Here is a 20,005-nt window from a genome sequence, read left to right as displayed (position 1 = left end):
ACAGTGATATAACAACAAGATATGCGTCAACTTATGAACTCAATAATGATTTGTTTCATGACTGGTCACGAGGTACATCACCTGCCATAAAGAACGTCAGAAAGATTAGATTACATATCTGAAATTCACTGGGCACAGATGCTATTGTGGAGACATCAGTCATGTTGACCGGGCATATGGCCAAAACATCGAACCATTTTTTTAAGGAGCTGACAAAATGAAGTCCAAATGCAGGGAGATATTTTGGGAGCTATGGTCGTTTTTGGACATATTTGTGATTATTTTAGTTCCTATTTTATGTCTGCCGTTGATTATCATCATCCCGACATCGGTGAGTAAGACGTTAATCTTCGGTTACTGAATATAGTTAGGGAATGGGGTATAAGTTCAACTTGTTGAGTATGGAGATAAACACCAGCATTGTGCAATTCGCGGTCTTCGTCAACGAGTCAAAGTTGACGACGTTATGAAGGCGGTCAGTGGTTAATTCCGAAAAGTTAGCATTCCTCGTGCAATTTCGTATTGTATGATTTTATTGGGGGGTTAGTGTACACACCAGTGTTATTTATACAACACAGGGGGAACAAGATATAGGGGATAACGAAGAAGTGTTCCGATGTCGGCCGAATAATATAGTTCCGATTTAGGGATGTCAGATTGTCAAATACTTGCGTTATATGCAAAGGTGCTTTGGAATGTCATGATATCGTAATCTTGATTGTGTTTGTTTGTTTGCGGTCTGCGGTTTGCGGATATGCTTACTCGTAATGTGGTGGAAGTCTAATTGTTAATCACTAATAGCGGAAGTGATGTTGTGCATTGTCATTCAACTATGCAATTATCAATAAAACATAGTACGACACAATATTTATACAACACAGGGGGAACAAGATATAGGGGATAAAGAAGAAGTGTTCCGATGTCGGCCGAGTAATATAGTTCCGATTTAGGGATGTCAGATTGTCAAATACTTGCGTTATATGCAAAGGTGCTTTGGAATGTCATGATATCGTATTCTTGATTGTGTTTGTTTGTTTGCGGTCTGCGGTTTGCGGATATGCTTACTCGTAATGTGGTGGAAGTCTAATTGTTAATCACTAATAGCGGAAGTGATGTTGTGCATTGTCATTCAACTATGCAATTATCAATAAAATATAGTACGACACAATATTTATACACTTTATTTTCTGTCATAGGAATCTTACTGTGGATATATCTTAATAGTGATGTCATTCTATTGGGTTTTCGAATGCATGCCTATAGCCGTTACTGCTTTGATACCACTGGCCCTATTCCCCGTGTTTGGTATTATGGATGGTGGCGCTACAGCTTCGATGTATTTCAAGGACACCAGCGCTCTGTTACTTGGAGGTATAATGATGGCTATTGCAATTGAACACTGGAATCTTCATCGGCGAATAGCGTTATCTGTTTTGATGATTTCCGGCACGAAACAAAGATGGTGAGTAACGCAACTGTGTTAATGAAGTTTCAAATCGCATCATCTATAGACAAGCTATGTATGTTGACAGTTTGCATACATTTTGTACATTAACTCGTTATCTTTTGGCAGGCTGCTCCTGAGCTTTATGTTGGTCACGTGGTTTTTATCAGCGTGGATGAGCAATACAGCTACCACGGCAATGATGTTACCCATAGCCCAAGCTGTATTGGTTCGATTATCAGAAATAAACACATTACAAAAGGTAAATATCGCCTTTAACATATATATTAGCGGAGTTTCTGTAATTCTGCTTTCGAAATTATAAACGTGTTTTTAACCTTAAATAGGAAGAGTACACCAAGGAATCTCATCATATAGAGATGGGGGACGTGTATGACGACACCACTGGTACGGAGTATATCGTGAAGAATGACACAGAGCAACAGAACGGTTCTTCAAATACTTTACAAGACAACACATCACATTTTCTGTGAGTTGGTCTTTTATTGAATAACAATGCACTACTATAATCCAGGGGTCTTTTCCAACTGACTCGGTCTTACGAACATAAAGAGAATTGACACTCTGGGACTTGTGTCTCAAAAGCCAGCAATTCACCAGGGAAAATTCATTCACCATCTGATGTGACTTTAGAGAAGCGTGCGCTAATTTAAGTGTCTGTGTTTAACTGCACATGGGATCATAGTGCATAACATAACCTTATTATGAATTACATAGATTAATAAACGACTTGCATTTTATGTTTGTGTGATAAGCATACGAGAGGAAAAAGCTACTGATGCAGAGATAAAGATCGAAGATGATAGCAATGGTTTACAGCTATCAGAAGATTATCGATTATTTGGAAAAGCTTTGATGTTAGCAATATGTTACGCCGCTAATGTTGGTGGCACAGCTACATTGATTGGTACATCACCCCAACTTATATTACTGTCAAATTTGGATGAGTAAGTCTTTGCGCATGCCCAGTGAGATATTTTCACTTTTGGGATAGTTTATGATAACAAATAATCTGGATGAGCTATGTTATTTGAGAGAATACAATAGTATTATCATTGGATTAATGTACGTAATAAAAAGACGTAATATCAATAAGACTAAAGTATATTTTGAAAGTCATATATATGTTTCTATATGTATTGTCTGTTTGTTTGTTTGTTTTCAGGCGCTTTGATGATCATCCTCTCAATTTTCTATCTTGGTTTATATTCAGCTTTCCGTCATCTTTCCTATTTATATTCATAACCTGGTTTTGGTTGCTGTTCATGTACTTAGATTTGTGGTATGTTTTTAAATAAATAATTATATATATTTGATTCGCAAAACATGATGTAGTAGAACCTGGATACAAGCTGTACAACAGTGTACGTAAATATATAGTATATACGTGCCCACATGTTAATGATCCGATATTACAAAGGAACGCTTCCTGTTGAAATACGATTACTTTCATACTAGTTGCTTGGTCAGGTAGAAATATACAGACACATATCAGTAGGCTTGTTGTATATTTTCAATGTGAATAAATATACGTATTATTGTAAGTAATATTTTGCAGTCCATGGAGAAAGTCTGGTTTAGCATCATGTTCATGTAGTTGTAAGACGAATGAAGAAGAAATATTGATAAAAAAAATTATCAGGGAAGATTTTAAAAACCTTGGACCTTTTAGGTAAGTAATATTAAATCTCATGAAGCACTTCTGTTGGAGTAGTAATGCATTTATTTGCATGTTTAATAATTGGAAGTTCCATTTTTGCACCCTTTCACAAGATCTCGTATTCTAATTTTATCTATGTGCTTATTAACGCAATAACCTCGTATTGGCTCCACATCAGACCATACCAACACAGGCTGGTCAATCTACACCTGTGTTTTTTCGATTTGTCTGTTCAGGAAAATGAAATGTGTAGATCATAAGCAACAAAGAATTGTCTTTGCATGTTATGTGTGATGGATGTATCCAGTACTTGTTGATGCTTTGAATTGGTTGTACATTACTTTATTATTGAGGCTTGGAACAAACAATGTTTATTCAAAGTTAGCCAGTTAAGTTAAGTATATTAATGTCAATACATAAAATATTCTATTCTCAAATGAACATGTGGTTCACTTATAGTTGGGCTGAACTGTGTGTGTTGACGCTGTTCGTTACGCTGTGTGTAGCGTGGATAACCAGGGATATTGGTGGATACGGATGGACTGACCTCTTCCCAGAAGAGTGAGTGTATTTATTCAGTACCTTCACGGTTTGAATCTTTCATTTTGTTGCAAAACAAGGTAGCCAGAAAATTACATAGTTAAACAACTGTATCTAACCACGATGTAATGTGTTTTTCAGCTATGTCACTGATGCGACCCCGGCTATATTTATAGCAATTGTTCTATTCTGTTTTCCTTGTGCGTTTCCAAGTTTCTTTGGATTCAGGACAAAGGAAGGTACACAAATATTTTAAATGCTCTACCACTAACGCAAATATCCATCATTATTATCAACTTGGGCAAACGCGCGACCATCACTCTCACAACTTGTAAAATTATCCTTACTATTTGTCATTGTATTGAAAGAAACACGCACATTGTTTCATGTTTTTAATTAGAATACATTCAACAGATACATCCAAGACTGCATCAAAATCAAGCCTACTAACCTGGAAAATCGTCAATGAAAAGATGCAATGGGATGTGTTTTTGTTACTGGGTGGTGGGTTTGCCTTAGCGGAAGGAATGGAGGCAAGTTGATTTAATCTTTGTTCCAATCCTAATCATCACCTGAATTAGTTTTTATTTTTAAGTTATACATCATAACACATCGTTTTTGCTGTTACCAAAAAGTGGGTGTAATACACATTTTTATGTACATTTCTAAAACTATGGTATTTCTTAGCTGTGGACAAACGTTGGAAAATTACTACCTTATACTAAATTTATTTGCCTTCAATTACGTTTTGGTGGTCGTCACTGCCGTCCCCGGAATTCTGCTCATAACGTTTTGGTACCAATTTGCGTAGCTATCATCGAAGAAATTCAAAACCGTCGTCGTTGTTTCAAAGCAAATGAAGTAATCAGCATAACTTTTCCCACGTCAGAGTGAATTACATGATGATGAATTGTAATAAAAATGAATCATTGTCCTCCATAAAAATTCACAACGGTTTCTGTCATTTTGGTCGTCACTGGTCACAGGCAACTTGTAGCTTCAATAATTTTGACGTGTTTTTGGTCGCATTGTATATGTCAGTCACACAATTACATGTAAATAAGTACTAGTAAACGGCCAGGACATAGTCAATATGGGAATCACATGTAAGCCCTGTAGACAGCGCTAACATACAGTATCCCATTAATGAACGAAATTCAAATTCAAATCTTATGCTCTTACAAATATTTATTATAAATTCACTAATTAATTAATTAATTTCAATTTTTCACTATTTATTGTCATTTTTGTTAGTGTACCTGTATGTATTAAAAAATGAACACATTATATCTAATTGGTGGTAGGAATTGCCAAGCCAGTTTATAAAATTCTGAACTAATATATTTGAAAAAAACAGTGAAATACGTCTCCAAGAAGTGTTACTGATGGGATATTTTATATTGCAATTTCTTTCAATTTTAATTACTTGTATTTCAATACATTTGTAATAATTAAATATATAATATATATAATCTCTTTATTTCTTTGCTGAGAATGAGAATGAGTTATACATTGTTATATCATGTTTCGTACTATGATTTCTTATCTATATTGGAAAATTGTTCTGGGATTATTAATGTCAATAAACAATATTCAACTATATTTCTGCGTGATGCAAAACACATTCTATAAATGTCAAATTTGTCTTGGTCTAAGAAACTAGGGGCATTATCAGAGAGTGGGTCTTATTTAGGATATCCTGCCAGAGCAACTGCACAAATTGTAAGGAAAATTAACAGATAATAAGGATGGTATTCTCAGAATAGCACCAGCTGTTAAAGACACATAAAACTTTAATTCTCAACAAGAACCAGTTTCTCCAATACATCCCTACTCTCAGCAAAAGCAACCCACTACGAAATCCACTTACCATGAAAGCCACTAATCGTGAAGCTACTAGTTCCATATACAAAAAGTGTTTAGTCTTTCAAGCTTTTCGAAACAATCAAATGTTCACGTGATGTACATCTTTCTCCAGGTCTCAGGTCTCTCTCAGTGGATTGGTGACCAGTTATCGTCACTTGGGTCTTTGGAAGACTGGGTTATTGTTCTTGTCTGTTCTACATTGGTGTGCTTCTTCACAGAAGTGACTAGCAATGCTGCAGTTGCAACCATATTTATACCCATTATAGGGGCTCTGGTATGTGGTTAACATTTAAACGTCCACTATTATCAAAAACTTTTAACATTCTTTTCGGACGTCTACTGGACACATGGTGTTTTAAGAAGCATTGATATAATATTGGAAATATAATAAAATACCACACATAAAATAAATTCAGCATTTGATACTATTCGATCAATAATTCATCGTGGTAGTGAGTAGTAGTTATGCAACTGGGAAGAGCGTTTTGCAACAAATTGTACTCTGTGAAGACATTTCTGGCCTAAGGTTAAAGTGGGAAATTTTATTTGATCGCCCACAATTTTTATTTTTAGTGAACGTTATGTTTTTCTTCATATTTATTGTATTTTATAGGCAGGGAGTATTTGTCTACATCCTCTGTATGTATTGATGCCATGTGCGATCTTGATCTCTTATGCATTTATGTTACCAGTAGCAACCGCCCCAAATGCCATGGCGTTTGCTAATGGATTGCTGACTATACCTGATATGGTAAGACGCATTAGATACTACCCACAATTACAGTAAACTGACGTACAAGTGACAATATTATAAATACAGCGAATTTGACGTTCTTTACTATATGGGACAGTCATCTTTGAAGCTGACCTTCAAGAAACAGCTATGCAATACATACACAATTCAGATTCCCAGAAATCTTAAACTATCCCAGGCAAACGTTTTGGTAACTTTAATTCATCCATCAACAGAATTGAACAAATGATTATGGGCGCTTCTCAATGCATAAAACTTACATTCACGTTCATGTTTTTTAAACCGTCATTGGCACTCAACTGTAAAGCCGTCTATACAAGGTTTCTTACGATCTCAATTTCAAGTTCTTTGTATAATAAGTGTACAGAAAATAACAGTTTATTTTATAAATACACAAAATCTGACTCCCCCAATAGGTAATGGGAGATAAATAAATCATTGAATCTTTTGTAAATGCTCTTAATCTTAATTTAGTTAATCATTATCATTAATTATCTCTTTTTAGGCAATCACGGGATTCGGACTCAACATACTTGGAATTCTATGGATAAATTTGTGGGTGAATAGTTATGGTAGAGGGTTATTTGATTTGGATGAGTACCCAGACTGGGCGAAGACTGATAATACAACATGTGCGGACACAACCGTCAACGTCACATTACTTTAACGATATATGCAGATTATATTTTATATATATTGGACTAGAACACTATGTGATACTTGGTGTAATGCAACAATTAGTTCATAGGAGGAAAACATGATAAAAACGATCAATTACATGTGATGCATATTACAATGCTACATATTTATCAAAATAAATACACTTTAAAAATTGTGCCTATATCTAGTCGAGTTAATGAATTATGTTAAAGGGCTGTGGACGTCCTGCAGCACGTGTTTGGATAATTCAATAAATTGACTCACTCACTCATGCATTCATTTGTCCATATAATACAAGTTGCGGCGACGAACCAATCAGCGTGGCCGTACCACCAATACTAGCAGAATAGCATAGTTCTAGCATTAAGACTTTTCCAAACAATCGATACTTCTCAGCGACTTGTAGACCGATTGGGTCAGTCTCGGGAGTTGACTTGGAAACCTTTCCTTTTAAACTATTGACACAAAATAATAAAACAAAAATGTAATTTTCATCAAGAAAAAAGTTCCAATGAACTGGCAAATTAAATGATAAAACCAATTCCCATGACGTTTCTTCCTTGAATATCATACATTTATGAAACATTTCGTTTGGAAAATTGTGTGAGGCTTTGTGTTAGCCTGTTAGTCTTGCCAAATGTCACCTTATCGTGTATTATGTAATTTGTTTTATTTATTGAACTTTGCAAAGATATATAATGTGGTTATTTAAAATGAGTTTTATTTCATAAATACCTTCATTGTCCTAGGAGATGATTTCTTTTAAAGTAAAATATTAATCTGTTGCATAAATATACACGATGTGGCTCGGTTGACGTTTTCAATATATTTGAAAACAATGTGTGTTTTTTTATATTATTTCATTTCAAAAACCATTGTCAAGTATGTATACATCATTTTACAATGTCGGTTATGACAAATACGGAAAAGTTATTGGCAAATCCGCATGATTCTTAAATAAATGATTTTCCAAGCAGACACTAACAAGCTCATCACTTACCGTAGTGAGCATCCTATCATATTTTATGATGTCTCCTGTATCCGTTTATTCGTGAATTCTGCATGGACATTCGTTATGACACTGAAAACAAATGAAAACATGACAGCTCAAAATAAACTTGACATTTGTGGGTTTCAATATCACGTGACAGTTTTTGTATTGAAATTTTAATAGTTTTCATCTAAAAGACTGACTACTGCTGAAATTATTATAATGTGCTCGACTGTAGTGGCGTTCTTTGACTGATATCCGTTATAACAAATACACTAGTGCGTAATTCATACGAGTGGTCGTGTATGTTTTCTGTTGCTTTCTGTGGAATAACGCTGAAAACATTCAATTCAGAAACCCTATACTTTCCACCTTAGCTTCGTTCCAGAAACTACCAATACAGATAATGCTTTGAGTTTAAACCCAGATGGAGTTATATTTATACCACTCAGTGAGTACATTTGTGATTTGTACAGAATGGAATGTGAAACAAGCTGCTTGAATGTTAGGTGTTAGGGTTGGGTAGCCAATCAGGAAAGATTTTGTAAGTAGCTTCGAAATAAAGGGTCGAAATCAATCTAGAAATCAATCTTAAACAATTACATATTTAAATGTTTGAACTTACACATACAAGACGTCTACATATCTTAAAGAAGAAAACCAGGCAACCAAGCGTAAAGTTCAATGACCTGAAACCTAATGTTGTTTAAACATTTAAGGGGTGGTGTTCGATGCGTTCAATCAAAGACACTAGAAAAAGTGTCTTTGATTCAATATGGCCCATGTGACGTATATACTACTAGTGACAATTCAGTGACAATTATAACGCGTTAAGAATGAGATCTAATCACAACACAAGTTTTTAATGGTACAAATAACTACATATAAATTGATTAAATATCCAGAGACTTTTCTGTAACTCTATTACAATGTAGTTAAACAGACATTAGTCATGATTTTTAAGGTAATGCGAACCGGCGACATCAAGAGAAATTAAACTGTTATATATAAGTGATTCGTTTGTACGATAGAACATATATATACTAACGGCGGAAGGTCACTTACCAGTGTCGGAATAACCATAATCAATGGAAAACTCAGTAGCGGTATCGCAATTAACGTGATGATGTCTTTGAATGACCATAGTTTTCAAAGTAGCTGTTTGTAATTGGGTTCCATTTTTAGAGAGTGTACATGTTGATTTATTTACGTATGCATAAATCAGACTGAAAATTTAATTTACATGTAATTCATACTTGCCTGTTCATTGAAGTACTTTCTTGGCTAAAACGTAAGGACAATTAACGTGGCAAATGTATTGTAATATCACATTCAGGTCAGGGACGTGCCCAATGTTTACCTGTTAAAGGGCGGTGGTCGTCGCGCAGAGCGTGTTCGAATTTTATGTAAACAAACAATGTAATGAGTCCCATATCGAACAGAACGCGGAGCGACGACCACCGCCCTTTAATTGTCAGGTTATGTTGCACGGCACGAGCAATGAATTACATGTGCCATTTTTTTTACCAGAATGAACGATTGTTCTGCGATTTTTTTATATTTATATTTTAATTAACTTTTAATTAATTAATTTTATTATGATTAAATAGTAATATGCTTACATTGACACGTGAGGGTGACGGGTGTTATACTATCAACACAACAAAACAAAATCCCTAATTTTATAAATATTTATCAATTCCAATTCCAATTGAAACGAGGGGTATTTATTGGCCGATGGAATAACATTGAACCATTTCCCGACGACGTTATAGCGAACTGCGTTCATTGGCTGTTTTTATTTCACTGCTATTGAAATTTGCGACTATTTATAAAATGAAGGAAAGGGATTTGTTATATCACAGTCCCTCTATCCCGGTCTGGAAACGCTTCGCGGTCTATTGTCCCAGTGTTGGCAGCGGGTAAATAAAGCGTTCACACCTTGGACAATTAGCCACCACGACGCCGTGAATAAATTCTCATCGGGGAGAAAAAAAAATCGGTCTACTCAGTTTCTGGTAGTGCTAAAAAAATTATACTGCAGGATGTTATTCTTAGAGACATACTGTCACCAGCATTGTAAACTACATCCCAAATATATGCTTGGAAACAAAAATAATGACACGAAAATTCGAATGGCAATGAATCGGCGAGAGGCCATCTTTATTTTGAACGGGAAAAGTGATGCCTAAATATGATACGTATACTGTATATAATATAATAAAACAAGCACAAAGAACCGATCCACCAACTACAACTGGGTTTAAGCTATTCAATAAACAAAAAAACATTGATCATTCTAAAACACATGACGAATAGAAGGGGCCAACCGGTCAAGGTTGTTAGAAGTGTTCCAAGTTGCGATCCCTGAGTGAGTCCTTCAAATTTAAGTGCAATATTCACGAATAATAATGTCAATATACCACTATAGAAAGACTTGCTGGCTAAAGAATTGTGTTGAGCTTCTAAATCTATATAAAGTATCAAATTATGTGTGTGTGTGTGTGTGTTTTCGGTTGTAAAAACTAGAATATGAAAGGAACAATGAATCGATCGTTTCAATAGAATGCTCTGCTATGAAGAAACTATGCTTCACGGAAAGCCATACCCAGCGCAGTCCGAGCACAGCGGTAATTCAGGCCTTAGACAATAGCCGTTTCCAGGCCGGGATAGAGGGATTGTGGTTATATAAATAGTAGCTGGTACAAGGATGTATGGGAATTAAAAGGCGAAATAATATCATTTCACTTGTGTAATTGTTTTCACACACATGGATTTGATATGATGAAATTTAATTATTCTATTAGAATCTCAATTAGCGTCCTAATTTGTGTGTATATGAGTGGTAATGTAATATGCATCAATGTGTAATTGATCGTGTCTATGTTGCCACCACACACTGGGTCAATTGTCTTTCATTCCCTGTGCTGGCGATTGAAAATATGAAGAACTTTTACTAATTGTTGCATTACACCAAGTATCACATCGTGTTCTAGTCCGATATATAAAAGAGTATAATCTGCATATTTGCATGGAATCTGATCAGATTATCGTCAAATTAATGTGACATTGACGGTTGTGTCCGCACATGTTGTATTATCAGTCTTCGCCCAGTCAGGGTACTCATCCAAATCAAATAACGCTCTACCATAACTATTCACCCAAAAATTAATCCATAGAATACCAAGTATGTTGAGTCCTAATCCCGTAATTGCCTAAAAAGAGATAATTAATGATAATGATTTAACTAAATAATCGATTAAGAGCCAATACGAACGATTTTATGTTTGAACTCAATCTACAATTACCTATTGGGGTAGTCAGATTGTGTTAATCATAAAATAACATTTTCTTCTCAGCTGGCGTATATATGTATCTTATTATTCCAACACCATTTTGACGGAGATTTTGAAACCGAAATCGTAAGAAGCCATTTATCGACGGCTTTACTGTTGGATGACGGTTTTAAAAAACCATGAACGTAAAAGTACGTTTTACGAAAAACAAAGCGTCCACGCACAAATTTTGTTGAATTCCGTTGATGGATGAATTAAAGTTACGCTTCATAGACATCTACCAAATATAGTGAATAGCTAATATAATACTGTCAGTTGTCGGCCGGTAACTATGGGTAGTATATAATGCGTCTTACCATATCAGGTATAGTCAGCAATCCATTAGCAAACACCATAGCATTTGGGGCGGTTGCTACTGGCAACATAAATGCATAAGAGATCAAGATCGCACATGGCATCAATACATACAGAGGATGTAGACAAATACTCCCTGCCTATAAAATACAATAAATATAAAGAAAAAAATAAGGTTCAATAAAAATAAAAAAATTGAGTGATCAAACATCGCTCACTTTAAAAGTATGCCAGAAATGTAAGCATACAGTACAATTTGTTGCAAAATGCTGTTCCATGTTGTATAACTGGTGTTGCTATTGACTACCACGACAAGTCATTAATCAAATGATTGACAGAGGTATTACTAGTATCAAGCACCAATACTCAATTTATATTGTGTATGGGATTCAGCGTATATTTCCAATTATTACAACAATGCTTCTTAAAACATTATGTGCCCAGTAAACGTCTGAAAATAATGTTAACAATTTACGACGATACAAAATGTAGCTGTAAATTTAATGTTTAATCACATACCAGAGCCCCTATAATGGGTATAAATATGGTTGCAACTGCAGTGTTGCTAGTCACTTCTGTGAAGAAGCACACCAATGTAGAACAGACAAGAACAATAACCCAGTCTTCCAAAGACCCAAGTGACGATAACTGGTCACCAATCCACTGAGAGAGACCCGAGACCTGGAGAAACATATACATCACGTGAACATTTGATTATTTCGATAGATAGAAACATTTGACACTTTGTATATTAAACCTTTATTAAATAGGAAATTTTGTTCAGTTTGTTCAAAGTTAGTTAAGAAAGTATAGAAATATACATAAAAATGTGAAAAACTCTTACACCATTCTTTGATAACAGCAAGTATGGCATACTGAGAATTATAATAAATCGATGTGTTTTAGAAATAATAACTAATTCAGGCGATGATGTTTGTTGTTGTTGTTGTTGTTGTTGTTGTTGTTGTTGTTGTTGTTGATAGGGATGGAACGAAGATTAAATCAACTTGCCTCCATTCCTTCTGCCAAGGCAAATCCACCACCCAGTAGCAAATACAAACCCCATGGCATCTTTTCATTGACGACCTTCCAGTTTAACAAACTTACTTTGGGTGCGGTCTTAGATGTATCTGTTGAATGTATTTTAATTAAAAACAGGGTTACGGGGTACAATCAATCAATGACAAATATTGCGATTAATCATTAACATGAAAGTTACAAATCGTGAAAAAGCTGGTCGCGCGTTTGCACAACTGGAACATAATTATGGATATATGAGCATTTAAATCGCATTGTAATGTACCTTCTTTTGTCCTGAATCCAAAGAAACTTGGAAAAGCACAGGGAAAACAGAATAGAACAATTGCCATAAATATAGCAGGAGTCGCATCAGTAACATAGCTGAAAAAACACATTATATCGTGGTTAGATACAGTTGTTTTGACAGAGAGAGTTTAACAGTGTAATTCACCGTCTACCGTGTGTTTCAATGAGATAAGAGAAACAAACCGTGAAGGTAGTAAATAGACTCACTCTTCTGGAAATAGGTTTGTCCATCCATATCCACCAATATCCCTGGTTATCCACGCTACACACAGAGTAACGAACAGCGTCAACACACACAGTTCAGCCCAACTATAAGTGAACCACATGTTCATTTGAGAAAGTAATATATACAGGGAATATTGTGTACACTGACATTATAGTTGACTATTAAAGCCACACAAATAACTGCCTAACATCGAATAAACAAGCCTCAATAATAATAATGTAATGTACAACCAATTCAAAGCATTAACAAGTACTAGATATATACATCTATCACCTCAAACATGACAAACAATAATTTCTCATTGTTAATGATACACACATTTCATTTTCTTGAACAGTCAAATCATGAAATTACCGACGTGGATTGACTGGCCTGTGCTGGTAGGGTCTGGTATGGAACCAATACACGGGTTTGTTTGAGTTATTGAGCACATACATATACTAAACATGGTCAAATAAATTTAGAATACTACATCTCGCGAAAGGTGGTACTAGTGGGCCTTTGCATTTAAATGTTTAAATCTGCAAATGAATTACTATTCCGACAGCAGAAGTGATTCATGAGATTTAATATTACTTACCTAAAAGGTCCAAGGTTTTTAAAATCGTCCCTGATAACTTTTTTTATCAATATTTCTTCTTCAGTTGTTTTACAACTACATGAACATGATGCTAAACCAGACTTTCTCCATGGACTGAAAAATATTACATACCTTATACATTACGTATATTTATTCACATTCAAATATACAACAGGGCTACTGTTTTTTGTCTGGATTTTGTTTTATTTGGTCTGATGTATGTATCCGCTAAATCAAATAGAACTGAGCGAAAAGAAGCAATCGTATTCCAACAGAACGCGTGCTTCTACAATAGCGGATGACAAAAATATGGGCACACTTAGCACGTACATACTACGTCAGTGGAAACCTATATTCACGCACAGAGTTGTAAGACTTGCAACCAATCTCTACTAATTCATTCTATTGCGGGTCAAAATATATATATATATATATATATATTGAAAACATACCATAAATCTAAATACATGAACAACAACCAAAACCAGGCAATGAATATAAATAGGAAAGACGACGGAAAGCTGAATATAAACCACGATAGAAAATTGAGAGGATGATCATCGAAGCGCCTGAAAACAAACAAACAAACAAACAAACAGACTATACATATGGAAACATGAATACGATTATCAAAATATACGTTACTTGTATCGATAATACTCCGTCATTTTACGTACATTAATCTAATTGTAATGCCTATTGTATTCTCGCAAATAACATAGCTCATCCTGATTAATTGTTATGATAAACTATACCAAAAGTGACGTCATTTTGAAAATAGGTCACGAGGCATGCGCAAAGTTCTCAATTACAAAATGTATTAAACTTACTCGTCTAAATTTGACAGTAATATAAGTTGGGGCGATGTACCAATCAGTGTAGCTGTGCCACCAACATTAGCAGCATAACATATTGCTAACATCAAAGCTTTTCCAAATAATCGATAATCTTCGGATAGCTGTAAACCATTGCTGTCATCTTCGATCTTTATCTCTGCATCAGGAGCTTTTTCCTCTAGTATGCTTATCACACAAACATAGAAAGCAAGTTTTTTTAATTGATCTGTGTAACTCATGATAAAGTTATTTTTGAGATCTCATGTGCGGTTAAACACCTCGACATACGCTCCCTGCAAGCTTTTGAGACACCCCAAGGTGTAGTCAATTCACATTATATTGGCGATATCGAGTTAGTTGTAAAAGAACCCAGCACGTGTTGTGGATTTCCTGTATTGTAGTAGTAGTGTAGATGTCGTTTTGTGTACGTTATGTGCCTATTTTGTCCAATCAAAAAACCACTTACAGAACATTTGATGTGTTGTCTTGTAAAGTATTTGAAGAACCGTTCTGTTGCTCTGTGTCATTCTTCACGATATACTCCGTACCAGTGGCGTCGTCGTACACGTCCCCCATCTCTATATGATGAGATTCTTTGGTGTACTCTTCCTATCATAAAGGTTAAAAACACGTTTATAATTTCGAAGGCAGAATTACAGAAACTCCGCTGATAAATATGTTAATGGCGATATTTACCTTGGGCAATGTGTTTATTTCTGATAATCGAACCAATACAGCTTGGGCTATGGGTAACATCATTGCCGTGGTAGCTGTATTGCTCATCCACGCTGATAAAAACCACGTGACCAACATAAAGCTCAGAAGCAGCCTGCCAAAAGAAAGCGAGTTAAGTACAAACTGTATTTAATAGTGTTCAACAAGTGCCTCAACATACCTAGGTTTATACATCTATATAATGCGACTTGGAACTTAATTTACACAATTGCGTTACTCACCATCTTTTTTTCGTGCCGGAAATCATCAATACAGATAACGCTATTCGCCGATGAAGATTCCAGTGTTCAATTGCAATAGCCATCATTATACCTCCAAGTAACAGAGCGCTGGTGTCCTTGAAATACATCGAAGCTGTAGCACCACCATCCATAATTCCAAACACGGGGAATAGTGCCAGTGGTATCAGAGAAGTAACAGCTATAGGCATGCATTCAAAAACCCAATAGAATGACATCACTATTAAGATATATCCACAGTAAGATTCCTATGACAGAAAATAATGTGTATAAATAATGTGCCATAATTTTATTGTGGAATGTATAATGTATGCACGGAATTGACTTCCACTATTGTTGATTAACAAGTAAACGTCCACCACACCCCTAGTAAACATATCGGCAAATCATAGAGGCGATATGATATACGACGACAAAAAACATACACAATCAAGATTACACTTTCACGACATTACACTATTTATTTGCCCATAACTCAAGTATTTGAAATTCTGACGTGTACAACAAATACAAGAGGGGGGTGGGGGCAAGGGTTATTTTCGTTCAACGTAATTGCAATATTTTTTGTTCGTACTACGTAAATTGAAAAAATAAATTCCGTAATTCTGTAATCACAGGCTAGACGTACAACGTAATCGATCAAGTATTTTTTTCGTACACTGTAAAAATGTGTCATTTTTCTCGGTACGTACAAGAATTTACATGCAAATAAAAAAATCGTAAATAATAATCCAGGGAAATTACATTATAGAAACCATTCAATGTTCCTTTTTTTAACACTGTAAACTGTAAAAACGTCTTTTTTTCCTTGTAAATTGTAAAAAGCCCTTTTTATTTCCCGTAAAACCGTACCAGCTACCCCCTTGCCTCCCCTCATACAATAAAACAATAACATAGTTGTATGTTCGTACAGGTATGTCTTTCTTTATCTGTTTTACACTTCACCTTGACCCCTAAATTCCGTTCAAAGTACAAACTACAGTGAATTTCTTAACAGTTGCTGGAATGTTATATTTTGACATCAGTTAAATTTTAGAATAACAGGATTTGATAAATTGGGCGTATACTCAAAACATCAAATGGTGTCATGAGACACGCCAATGTTGTTGTTTATTACGAATGTTGTAAAATTAATTTAAATTTATTTATTTAAAGTCAGCGACCCCTTCTCTTGCAGCAATCCGATACTTGTCACGACAATTATTTGCTGTGTTTGTTTACGTACATTTAGAACAAGAACAACAATAATGTAAACGGGACCAACAGCTTCGCGTCCCCTGTGGTTAGACGCCATTCAATTATGAATCTAGCATGTAGACAGAATGTACTATACATCTTTGGGTACACCTGAACGCGACATTTCGCGGATAATGTCAACTTTTCGGAATCAACAGCTGTCCGCCTTCATAAAGACACCCCATTACTAAGTGCGGGGCTACTCGTTGACAAATCGCACGATGTCTATCTTTACACATCACAAGTTGAACTTCTACCCGAAGACTAATAATATAATCAGTAACCGAAGATTAACGTGTTACTCACCGAAGTCGGGATGATGATAATCAACGGCAGACATAAAATGGGAACTAAAATAATCACAAATATGTCCAAAAATGACCATAGCTCCCAAAATATCTCCCTGCATTTGGACCCCATTTTGTTAGCTCCTTGAAACCTTTGGTCCTATGCCCGTTCAGAATGAATGATGTCTTCACAATAGCAACAGTGTACACTGATATGTAATCTAATCTTTCTGTCGTTTTTTTATTGTAAGTGATGTACCTCGTGACCAGTCTATATTGAGTTCATAAGTTGACGCTTATCTTGTGCTAACATCACTGTTTGAGGTGAGATCATTTTTAATTGGGTGATATGATTGTTTTGCTTTATAGATGGTGACCTAATATACAATTACACTCTATACAAGTTTCCAATGATACAGGATACGGTGTTTATGGTGGTTAATCACCTCTCGAAGCTCGCTCGGGAATACGCAAGTCACTGAGATCTCGAAAGTAACTATCGTCACGGTGGTAATATGACATGACCTTCTGATAACATCTACATCTACACCTTCCAAATAAAAATTAATATTCTTACAAAACATTTTGCTCAAATGTATTACAAGATAAAACCCAACGAGATAACATGTCAAAGACGAAGACTGAGACATTTTATTGAGGAGGACCTTTATGCCATTAAAATCATCTAGTGATTATGGACCTATCACAATGTTCCATTGCCGGGCTTTATCTACACTAAATCTCCTGTTTCAAGTCAAATCTCTTCGTTCTCCTAAAGTGTTCCCGGGCGGTCATTGAAACGTTCTAGACCATTTTATATGTGTTTGTATCGTAAAACTTTCTATGACCTTTATACAGATCACGTGACGAAACACTGACACTTTACTGCGCTAAGGAAACACAACAACTTTGAGTTAGAATTTGTAACGGCGGTCTAACAGACAAGCTGCCCATTGAGGTTTCTGGAACAAGATGTTGGTCGTTGACCTTTAGGCTATAAGATTTTATGAGTAATTTCATAAATATTCATAAGTCCATCATTATGTTGATCTTGAGTCACGTTACAGCTGATACGATTTCTGTATGCAGGTTACATGAGAACAATGACTACACATTCCGAAATATCAACGCTCACGCACACGTGTACTCGTTCATGTATTCAAGTTGTGTAATTAATGTTTTTGAACTTTTATAGCGAATTCCATTTCATTTTTGTTTATTGTATTTTTTGAAAACCCAAAAAGAAATCTCGTTGAAGAGATTATCAGAACAGAATATAAGAATCTTGGAAAATTTACGTAAGTATCACAGGATATAAAGAAGGTGTCAGGCAGTAACGTCATCACTACATCAACAAGTTCCATTTTTTTCCCTTTCATTCAATATGTGGGATTTTCCAATGGGCAATATAATGTGCAATAGGAAATACATTTTGTATTAGTCCAGTGGATTTAGCCCTGAAACAGGCCGAACCGGGAAGTAAATAGTACATTAACAAGTTTGGTATCAAAAGATAGGCATTTTTTTTTGTAGATTTACCAAAAAAACTCCCAAGAACTGATAACATGGGCAATTTTTTTACACGAGTAGAGGTAAGGGGTAGTGTTTTTCGTACATTTTAGATTTGTCTTAAATTTATATTTTGCAGAAGTTATTACTTACAGCCTACACATTATTTCATATAGATATTGCTAGTGTTTTCTATGCACTTTTTATTCAGATAAACTGATTTAGATATCCGCCAGTTATAGAACAGAAACTTGCTGATGTCAGCATTTTTTAAAAACTATTTTAATCCTGTCAAGTAGTCAACCAATCTTTTGTTTTACCAGATACCTATCGGTATAACAGAATATCTTTCCTTTATTTCTAAGCACCAGCATCTAGGAAACTAAGCACTGTTTGAACTTTTAATGACTCGTTTGTAATTTCCAGGTTTTTTTTAACACACTGATATTCCCAAAATATAGCTGAATCCTGTTACACAAGGTAAGACTTATATAAACACTTTTTCCTTTCTGTATTAATTGCTCTGTTTAGAGTAATCATATTTTAATATAGTTAAAACAAGTCATTTGCAAGTCCCTGCATGGATGTCAATCATAATAAATTGCTCAGTTTGTAAAGTCAATGTAACTTTTGATTATCATCACGTGATTTCCTTATATGGCACAAAATTATATCGCAATTCTTTTGCTTGAACACTTTCAGACTTTCTGAATGCAAACACTGACAACTTTTACTAAGATTTGAAGGCTTTTGTGCGTACTAAACGCGTCTTGTTTATGCTTGTGATAAATTTAGATTTGCGCGTCCCTGAATTGCAACATTGCAACAACAAAACTCAAAATCCACGAAGATGAGTAGGTGCAACAGGTACAAACCAGACTTCTCAGCATCAGCAATTTTACATGATTTCCACTATCATGCAAAGAATGAAGACCCTGAATCCGAAAAAAATCGGCTCATTAAAACGGTTGCACAACTTATTAAAAATGATATAAAATCGTCCAGCACAACGAGTCATTTATACCCAAACACTGAAGAAATGCAAAGCACTGAGAAAGCCATTGAGTACCTTCCATCCACCCTGAAAGTTTTACTTTAAGATATGTTTGTTGGAAAAGACACTGATGTTAAGGTGGCATCCATAGGGCAGGCCAAAATGCAGTCAGTTCGCCCACAAGTTATAGTGACTCCACTACAAATAGGACTTGCTGTTCAAATGCATCGCCAGTTTAGCTGACGATTTCTCATTTATTCTCTCCATAGTCATGGGTTTTGTTCATCATATGCAGAGGTACAGAAGTTTGAACGTAGTGCCACCTTGCACCAAGGAACTGACATTCCTGGTTTCACACCCGGACATTTTATACAACATGTTGCTGATAATGTTGACCATAATGTCCAGACCATTGACGGGCTGAACACATTTCATGGTATGGGCATAATAA

The 20,005-nt window shown here is 35.3% G+C and overlaps 2 protein-coding genes and 1 long non-coding RNA gene across 3 annotated transcripts; 1 reads left to right on the top strand and 2 right to left on the bottom strand.

Annotated features, from left to right (window-relative positions):
• Positions 1–217: 217 nt before the first annotated feature.
• On the top strand, positions 218–7,050 carry LOC102805092 (solute carrier family 13 member 2-like). The gene is made up of 12 exons (XM_078012414.2): positions 218–331; positions 1,197–1,462; positions 1,574–1,706; positions 1,792–1,934; positions 2,221–2,412; positions 2,631–2,747; positions 3,024–3,137; positions 3,585–3,686; positions 4,066–4,198; positions 5,644–5,805; positions 6,145–6,282; positions 6,791–7,050. The coding sequence occupies exons 1-12, from the start codon at positions 218–220 to the stop codon at positions 6,950–6,952; spliced, it is 1,776 nt and encodes a 591-aa protein (XP_077868540.2). The 3' UTR covers positions 6,953–7,050.
• Positions 7,051–10,844: 3,794 nt separating this feature from the next.
• Positions 10,845–17,184, bottom strand: LOC102804978 (solute carrier family 13 member 2-like). Its single transcript, XM_078012413.2, has 11 exons — positions 17,071–17,184; positions 15,511–15,776; positions 15,251–15,383; positions 15,021–15,163; positions 14,549–14,740; positions 13,120–13,221; positions 12,890–12,987; positions 12,598–12,716; positions 12,106–12,267; positions 11,589–11,726; positions 10,845–11,151 (listed from the first exon to the last, which is right to left on the bottom strand). The coding sequence occupies exons 1-11, from the start codon at positions 17,182–17,184 to the stop codon at positions 10,990–10,992; spliced, it is 1,629 nt and encodes a 542-aa protein (XP_077868539.2). The 3' UTR covers positions 10,845–10,989.
• LOC144359200 (uncharacterized) lies at positions 13,771–14,267 on the bottom strand. Its single transcript, XR_013421963.2, has 2 exons — positions 14,171–14,267; positions 13,771–13,832 (listed from the first exon to the last, which is right to left on the bottom strand). It is a non-coding gene; the product is annotated as an uncharacterized LOC144359200 (long non-coding RNA).
• Positions 17,185–20,005: the final 2,821 nt, after the last annotated feature.

The sequence above is a fragment of the Saccoglossus kowalevskii genome, chromosome 16 (assembly GCF_978046115.1).
Source record: "Saccoglossus kowalevskii chromosome 16, keSacKowa6.1, whole genome shotgun sequence".
NCBI classification, from domain to species: domain Eukaryota; kingdom Metazoa; phylum Hemichordata; class Enteropneusta; family Harrimaniidae; genus Saccoglossus; species Saccoglossus kowalevskii.
Note: the sequence above shows the minus strand (reverse complement) of the source record. Positions and strands in the feature narration are given on the sequence as shown.

Excerpts from the sequence above, each read along its gene's own strand:
- LOC102805092 (XM_078012414.2), top strand. The coding sequence starts at position 218 with ATGAAGTCCAAATGCAGGGAGATATTTTGGGAGCTATGGTCGTTTTTG. Across the intron at positions 3,138-3,584 it reads AAAAACCTTGGACCTTTTAG|TTGGGCTGAACTGTGTGTGT; the intron begins GTAAGTAATATT and ends GTTCACTTATAG. Across the intron at positions 5,806-6,144 it reads TACCCATTATAGGGGCTCTG|GCAGGGAGTATTTGTCTACA; the intron begins GTATGTGGTTAA and ends TGTATTTTATAG.
- LOC102804978 (XM_078012413.2), bottom strand. The coding sequence starts at position 17,184 with ATGGGGTCCAAATGCAGGGAGATATTTTGGGAGCTATGGTCATTTTTG. Across the intron at positions 12,268-12,597 it reads CCTTGGCAGAAGGAATGGAG|GTCTCGGGTCTCTCTCAGTG; the intron begins GCAAGTTGATTT and ends ATGTTTCTCCAG. Across the intron at positions 11,152-11,588 it reads TGCTGACTATACCTGATATG|GCAATTACGGGATTAGGACT; the intron begins GTAAGACGCATT and ends ATCTCTTTTTAG.